The following is an 8,301-nucleotide window of genomic DNA, read 5'->3' as shown; positions in this document are numbered from 1 at the left end:
ATTCATTTAATTCCTTTTAGCGTTATATTGTCACCTTGTAAAAGGTTACCTTTAACCATTTCATAATTTTGATTAATGAATGACTGATCTGTGCTTGGTGCTCCTCAAAACTACAAATTATCTTTTAAAATTTATCTTTTCAGAGTCTAAGTATTACTAGCGAGAAAATGAAAATGTCAACAATATATTTTCAGTTTTCTCACATTAGTTTTAATCTTAATTAAATTTTTATTGCTTCTAGCTTATTCTTCCTGGAGAACATCTTAATCTTATCACTCAAATGAGCCCTGGGTAACAGCAGCTATGTGCATGTTTATGGCCAGTCTCATGTGAATGAGAGCTCAGATTGTTTGCATTTTATATTTCCTGTGGTCTCTATTGATTTTCAAACAGTGATGATGCTGGATCCTTTTAATTCACTTATAATTGTTTTTGCACCTTCACGGATAAAGACTCTGTTTAAAAAAATTATTAGAGAGAGAGAGAGCATGAGCAGGGGGGTGGGGCAGAGGGAGAAGCAGACTCCCCACTGAGCAGGAAGCCTGATGAGGGGCTCCATCCTGGGACTTTAGGATCATGACCTGAGTCAAAGGCAGACACCTAACTGACTGAGCCACCCAGGCACCCCAGATAAAGACTCTTTTAACTTAGGATCTCTTTGTGATACTAATAACTGGTAAGTAATTACTTATTAACTTTTCTTTATAAATTGACTTGCTTGCAGTTTGATTACTTTAAAATTGTTTATATTTCTTAAAGATTTACATTTGTGTATTTGTGGGTATCTATCAAGTCCAGAATGCATTTGTAGAATTCATTGGGTGATATGGAGAATTGGATAGGTTTAGGGAGAGGTGTTGGATAGGATTTTTCTGTATAGGAATTTCTTTGGTCAAATATGATTCCATTCTGTCTCAGTCCTGAAGTATCTAGATCTCATCCGCCAAAACAAACACCATTAATGTTTAGGTATAATTTCCTTAAATCTTTCTTTTGGGTATAGATTTGAGAAAAAAGTCATCATGATTTGTACTATTTAAAGCTAAGTCTTAATTTCATAGGCAATAGAAAATTTCACTGAAATGAAATACACTTATGCAATTTAAACTTCCTTTAAATATTAAGAATAGAAATGAACATTTTTTTAGCTAGAAGAAAATTTAGTATGTTTGAAAGAGTAGTAGGGCTAAGATTTTGGTCTCAGGTTAAATTTGGTTCAGAAATTCAATCCATGTAAATCGTGCTTGATGGTAGTGGGGCAGTAAATGATGATTCAGTTTGAGTCTGACTTTCTGTAAAATCATCTGATGTGGGTTCGTCTGTGTTATTCTTAGTAGTGCCATCATCACCATCAGGTATAGTTTCATAAAATGTGCTAGGGGTAAGTGTTGAAGTGTCATCATCTGTGATGTCAGTACTGGTTGTCATAGTAGTTGGAGTTGCAGTGTCAGGAGTGGCAGTATCATCAGGTATGGAAGAATCAGATGTAGTAGTGAGCAAAGGAGTCTTGGGGATGTCAGAAATGATCTCTTTGGTGGAAACAGGTGTGTTGGATGCATCAGTTGAAGTGATGTAGGGTGCTGCTGTGGTTGCAGCTGTAGTGACAACAGGCATGGTGGGTGTTGATGAGACACTAAAGAAAGGAGTGGTTGAAGTGCTAGACATGGTGGTCAGGAGAACTGAAGTCATTGTGGTGGTAGGTATGGTGCTAATAATAGCAGACCTGGTAGTGAGACCAGGCATGGCAGTGGTAGCCTGTGTGCCTGTAGAAGTAGCCGGAGTGGTTGTAGAGGCTAATGTGGTAGGATTGGCTGTAGTAACCATGGTGCTGTGAGTGGCCATGTGTATAGTGCTTACAGTTGTTGGGGAAGATTCCCACCTCTGTGAGGTGCTGGGAAGAGCAGAAGTACTAATGATGGTAGTAGGTAATGAGGAGGAGACCACTGTGGAGGTGATGGGCTCAGTGGTAGTCAACGTGGAGGTGGCTGTGGGGAGGGTGGTAGAGGCAGGTGTGATGGTGGCTGCAGTGGTGGTGTCAGCCTGAGTGGTAGTTGAGGAGTATTTGATTGTAGTGGCAGGGATGGAGCTCATAGCAGAGGAGATAGAGAGCAGGGCTGTGCTGGTGGGTGGCTGTGTGGAAGTAGAAGGGGCAGGTGTGCTTGTAACAGGTGTCATAGTGGCAGCAGACGAGGAACTGACTTCAACTGTGGAGGTGGCAACATTTGTGACAGGGGTGGTTATAGTAGTGGGTGTGGTAGGGACAGATGTGGCAGCGGAACTGGTAGAGACAGACTGTGTGGTGGTGAAGGGAGGAGAAGTAGTTGAGCTGGCTGGAGCTGTGCTAGTGGCTGCAGTGGATGAGCTGGTAGGAAGAGCTGTGTTAGTGGTACTCCGTGAGGTGCTGGGAAGAGCAGAAGCACTAGTGATGGTAGTAGGTGGGGAGGAGACCACTGTGGAGGTGACGGGCTCAGTGGTAGTCAACGTGGAGGTGGCTATGGGGAGGGTGGTAGAGGCAGGTGTGATGGTGGCTGCAGTGGTGGTGTCAGGCTGAGTGGTGGGAGAAGGAGCAGAAGTTGTCATGGTAGTAAATGATGTGCTGGTGGCAGCAGAGGATAGTGTCCTGACTGTGGTAGATGAGACGGGAGTGGTTGTGTTAGGAGGGGGTGTGCTGGAGGCGGCAGGGGAAGTGGAGGTGGAAGCTGATGTGGTAAAGGGAGCAGAGGTAGTTGTGGTGGAAATCAATGTGGAAGCATCGGTGCTAGCACCCTTTGTGGTCACGGCCAGAATGCTGGTGGCCACGGATGTGGTACTTATGGATGTTGCTGGAGGTGTTCCAACTGTGGTGGAAGAAGCCAGCTTATTAGTGACCCCAGCTACTGTTGTGGTCAGAGATGCAGTGGTTGTTGCAGGAGCAAATGTGGCTGTGGCAGCTGGGGTGGTGTCAGAAGTAGTAGCGACAGACTGTATAGTGGAAGAGGGAAAAGAAATGTTTGTGGCAGCAGGTGAGCTGGAGTGATCATCAGTGGTAGTGTTGGGCTCTGAGGTGGTAGAAGGAGCTGGAGAGGTTGTGGCAGAGGCAGCAGTGGTAGTGTCAAGGTCATAGTCGGTAGTGGTGTCATCAAGTATGCCAGAGCTCAGTGTTGTCGTATCATCTGTGGTGAGCAGGGTGCTTGGTACAATGGCAGTAGGAGAGGTTGTGGTGTCTCCTATGGTAGTAGAGTGAGGAGCAGAGGAGTCAGATGAAGTAGTGGAAATAGCACCCATAGTGATTTCAGCAGTGGTCGCAGTGGCTGTTGATGAACCGAGGGCAGGAGATGTGATGGAAGCTGGCCGAGTGCTAGAAGACATGGAGTAAGCTGATAAAGTGCTGGTGGCAGCAGAAGTGGAGGCACCTGGGGTGGAAGGAGCGGGAGTGGGGGCTGGAGAAGTGATAGCGGCAGCCTGAGGGGAAGCGTCAAGAATAGCAGTGGTTGTGTTGGCAAGGGAGGTGCTGGGTCCAGTGGAGGAGATGGGGAGGAGGGCTATACCTGTGGCCCTGTGTGTGGTGCTAAGAGGAGCAGACACGTGTGTGGCAGCTTGTGTGGTGACAGAAGCAGCAGAGGAAGGAGTGACTGTGGAAGAAACTGTGGTAGGAGCCTCTGTGGTCAGAGGAGGCACGTTAGTGGTAGTAGAGGTGATACTTGTGGATGCTGCTGCTCCAAGTGAGGTCGATGAAGCTGATTGGCTAGTGACACCAGAGATAGAGGTGGCAGTGGCTGTGGTTGGAAGTACAGCTTTGGAGGTGGCAGCTTGAATGGTGCCGGAAGGAGTGGAAATATTTGAGGCAGCAGGCAGGGTGGTAACAAGATCTGTGTTAGTAGTAGAGGTGGTTTTAGGAAGAGCAGTAGGAACAGCTATAGTGGCAGCAGGTGTGGCCAAGGGAATGTCTTTGGAGGTGGAGGGCTGTGTGGTGGCAGGTGATGTATAGGAAGCAGCAGAGGTGAAGTCAGGAGGCTCAGGCTGATAATCAAGTGTGGTGTCATCAGATGTGCTAGAGTAAGGTGTTGATGTCTCACCTGCAGTGATCTGGGTTGTGTCGGTGAGTGGAGCTGCAGCGTCTGTTCTGGTAGTCGAACGCAACATATCAGGAGTAGTGGTAGTGGTGGACGTAAGATTCGTGGTTGTTTCAGGGGTGATCACTGTGTATTTTGTTGTGCCTAGAGCAGCAGGTGCGGTGGACTGAGCACCCGTGGTTTTAGAAAGAGAAGCAGTAGTTTCCATGGGCGCTGTGGCTGTAGTGTCAGAGGTAGTGTCACTAACTTCTAAACCCGTAGACATAGATGTGGCGGTCAGTGCAGACGTAGAAATAGATGTAATGTCAGCAGGGGTGCTGGTGAAAACCTGTGCTGTGGTCATGGGAACTGTAGTGTCCTCAGCAGTGGATGTGGGATTGGTGGCAGCAGCCGTGGGGGAGAGAGACGATTTGGTGATGGAGGTAGAAGAAGCTGAAGAAGGAAGGGCAGAGGGAGCAGGAGTGGTTAAAGCAACAGATGTGGTAGAGATACCTACTTTGTTGGGAACACCCTTTGTGGTGAGAGGGGGCAAAGTAGCTTTGGGAGCAGATGTAGTAGGGGCAGCTGTGGTGGCAGCAGACGTGTGTCTTGGTGATGCTGTCGAGAGAGAAACTGTGGTTGTGGCTGGCATCTTTGTAGTATTTGCGGCTCTTAAGGTGCTTCCTGCCAGAGTTGTAGCAGGGACCGAGGACAGTGTGGCTGTACTGGCAGGTGAAACAGTGGTAGTAGCAGGTGGAGTGGTGGTTAATAAAGATGGAGAAACTGATTTTGTGAGAGGAGATGTAGTTTCTGCCACAATTGTTGAGAAATTAGAAGCAGGAGTTCTTCTGGTGATGGATATTGAGCTGGTAGGTTTGTTGACTTTGGTGGTAGTAGGAAGGGATTTAGTGGTTTTCACCACGGATTTGGTCATTTGGGCAGGTTTTATAGTAGTAGGGCCAGTGGAAGAGAAACTAGGAATTTCAGTTGGTTTGAGTAATACAGTGGCAGATGAACTGGTGTCAGCTACAGTGTTAATGATGGTAGTAGGTTTGGTGGTAGGTGCCCCAGGCTTGGGAGAGGTGGTCAATTTGGTAGTGAAAATCACAGGTTTTAAAGTTGTAGTGGATTTGATTGTGAAGGCAGCAGGCGTAGAGTTCGCGATGGATTTGGTGGAGGAGATAACTTTGGTTGTGGTAGTAGGTGTAGTGATAGTTGTAGAAGGTTCATTAGTGCTGGAAGATTTGTTGGTAGGAACTGCTGACTTTGCAGTTGTGGAGGATTTGGGAGTATTAACCACAGGTTTGGTGGAAACAGTGGATTTTGCGGCTGTGGTTGTTGGATTAGAAGTTGAGGAAGATTTGGTGGTAGATGCCAGTGAGTTTGTGGTGGGCTTTCTGCTAGTTGATCCAGATGAAATGGCTGCAGAGGCTTTGGTGGTCACTAAAAATGGTCCCGAGGATACAGTTTTAGAAGTTTTTGGATTGAGATTTGTTGTCAACTTTCCAGGTTGTGTGGTAGGAAGTATCCCTGGATGATGCTGCTGAAATCCAGGTTTAGGTTTCAGTGCTGGCTTTTGACAAGTTCTGTGTGGGTGAAGTTGGTGCTTTTTACCTAGTTGCTTTCCACAATGTATGTGTGAGGCAGGGTGTTGGATGGGTTTATACAGATGAATATAAAGTGGGTTAGGATAGGGCACCTTTGGTCTAGGTATTGGTTGACCAGGGAGATGAAATTGAGGGACTGGGTGGGGAGGTCTTGAATAATAGGGTGGATTCTTTGCTTTCCTGCTTTTCTTCTGCTTGGTTGCTTTTGCCTCCGGTTTTCTTTGGCCAGATTGTTTTCTTATTGGTTTACTCAAATAATGCCCTAAGGGCCCAGTCTGATGATGTTTGGGAATATTTGGACAAGTTTTTACTTGACTCTTTTGTTGCCTTATGGTTGGATTTTTATGGAGTTTTGCTTGGCTGAATATTTTCTTGATACTTAATGGTTGTGGTTTGGTTTGACCATGACCTTTCCTTGGACCATTTGAAATTGAAGGTCGTTTGGGTACTTTTGGCTTTTGTTGAAATTTTGTCCCACAGGAAGGTTTAGGTTTCCTTGATAACTTTTTAGTAGTTTTGCCTGGCTGATATTTGATAATTCTAGGTTTTTTAAGAGCTGATGAGTTCCTGTGATTTGAAAGTTGGTAGCTATTTTGTTGCATAGGAAATATTTGAAGAGGTCTTGATTGGCCTGATGGACAATGTCTACACACTGGTCTCTGTTGGCCAGATTGTTTTTTCACTTTTTTGTTTTTTTTTGATCTGTTTGCAACAGGTTTCGAGTTTCCAGATTCTTTAGTAGAATTTAGATGATACTTCCTTTGGTTAATTTTCTTTTGTTCAGAAGTCTTTGTTGGACTAATTCGTTGTTTCTTGATTGCATTATTATGAAGCTTTGATAGTGTATATATTTTATGTGAACCTATTGCTTGTGGTTTAGGTTGGTGCTGGCCATTTCGTTTACCAACTAAAACTACAGGTGAATTAGATTTTTTTGGATTTTGCTCAACTTTGGTTATAAAGTGAGGCTTAGGTTTTCTTGGAGATTTTTTAACCATTTTTCCTTGCTGAGATTTGGGTTTGTTAATTTTGAGGGGAGCTGTTGAATTCATTTGATTTGGGAGATGGTTGACATTTTGTTTGTAATTTTTTTGACCAGGCTTGGGTTGACCAGGTTGATCATGTCTGGGTCCAGTTGGATCAGGTTTATTTGGACCAGTTTTCTGCTTTACCTTCTTACTTCTGTTGTATTTTAGAAGTTTTGATTTACCAGATGTTTTCCGTGGACCTAATCTTTGTTGCCTTGTTTGACGTTGACTATATTTTTTACCAGTTGAAGTTGCGGATAACTTAGTCAAATCTGAGTTCTGTTGATTATTTACCCTGGAAAGAGATTTAGATTTCCTTGGTAATATTTTAGTTTTGAGTATATGAGATTTGGTATTGCTAGATCTTTTGTGAGCTGTTATATTTATGTTATTTTGGAGTTGGTGGCTTTTTTGATGGGCAGATTTTTGACTAGCTTTTGGTTGGCTAATTTGATGGTTTTTAGTCCCACTTAGGTGATTTCTCTTTATAACACGCTGTTCTTTTTTGCGTTTATTTTGATTTTGTTCAGATATTTTTGACTGAGATTTTGGTTGGCTAGGTATTCTTGGTTTACTTAATAAGTTTAGCTTAGTTTTGGGCTTCATGTTTTTTTGATATGAAGGAATTTTGGATTTATCTAATTTTAAATGAGTGTAGGTATCCATGAGAAGTTTATTACTTTTAATTAACTTTTGGGCACGTTTATTTACATCAAATTTGATAGTTCTAGATCTTGTTTTAACTGGAAAATTCAGGTAATTTGAGGGTTTTCGGCTAATTTGCTGTACAGCAGAGCTTTGACTAGATTTTATCTTTGGAGATCTCTTTGGACCAGCGGGATTTAAATAGGCTCGAGAGCCTCCAAGTCTTTGTTGCGCAGATGGATTTAGCTGAGTGGGAATCCTACCACTTTTCCTTAAGAAAAGTATTTGCTGAGGTGAAGATGATGCTTGTGCAGATGGATTCATTTGTAGTCTATTTTTCAGCCTATTTTGTCTCTCTTGTGTTGTACTTGTCTACAGGAAAAAAAAAAAAAAAGGAAAAGCATTTAGTATAAATTAACCCTCATTTAAAATTTCATGGATTCAAAATCTTGAGTAAGCTTTTTTTACGCATTGGTAAAATTCTGTTGTTATTGAATGATAGGGAAAACTCTTCTCTGAGACAGCTGCTGTATTGGGAATAGAACTTTGGTTTAGGAGTACCCTTCGAATATCACATGGTGGCTGCTGTCCCAGAGTCACAGAACCTGCCAAATCTTGTATCCCTGACTGATGCTATGGAGTTAGAATGTGAAGCTCTGAGTCTTCTATTAGACTGCAATTCTTCCAACTCATAGAGGGGCTAAAGCAAATTATATTCAGAGCCATTAGTTAAGGGACTTGTGTGTTTTAGGTACTCAGTATCTACTTACTAGAGAATATATAAATAGAAATATGCTTTATATATTTATAAAATATATTTATATAAAGAGCCTCTATTGTACAATAGCTGTCCAAATAATTTTTCTCTACTACTTCCTCTTTAATCTTTCTTGGCACATCCTTTAGACAACTTGGTAATTTATCTTCATAGAAACTTCCTCTAATCTTTGCAGTTTGCTACATTCCCGTCCTCTAAATCAACAGTTTTTG

At 43.2% G+C, this 8,301-nt stretch overlaps 1 protein-coding gene across 6 annotated transcripts in view; it reads right to left on the bottom strand.

The window, feature by feature from the left end:
* Positions 1-208: 208 nt before the first annotated feature.
* LOC111098430 (mucin-2-like) overlaps positions 209-8,301 on the bottom strand; it is a 54,474-nt gene continuing 46,381 nt past the window's right edge. For 5 of the 6 annotated variants that reach the window (XM_038556262.1, XM_038556263.1, XM_038556260.1 and 2 more), the window contains one exon: positions 209-7,683. In XM_038556262.1, coding sequence (XP_038412190.1) covers positions 1,225-7,683 — 6,459 coding nt within the window. In that variant the 3' untranslated portion in view covers positions 209-1,224. The remainder of the gene's footprint in view (positions 7,684-8,301) is intronic. The other variant, XM_038556264.1, reaches the window with a different exon arrangement.

Source organism: Canis lupus, chromosome 13 (genome assembly GCF_011100685.1).
Source record: "Canis lupus familiaris isolate Mischka breed German Shepherd chromosome 13, alternate assembly UU_Cfam_GSD_1.0, whole genome shotgun sequence".
Taxonomy (NCBI): domain Eukaryota; kingdom Metazoa; phylum Chordata; class Mammalia; order Carnivora; family Canidae; genus Canis; species Canis lupus.
This window is presented reverse-complemented; position numbering and strand designations above follow the sequence as displayed.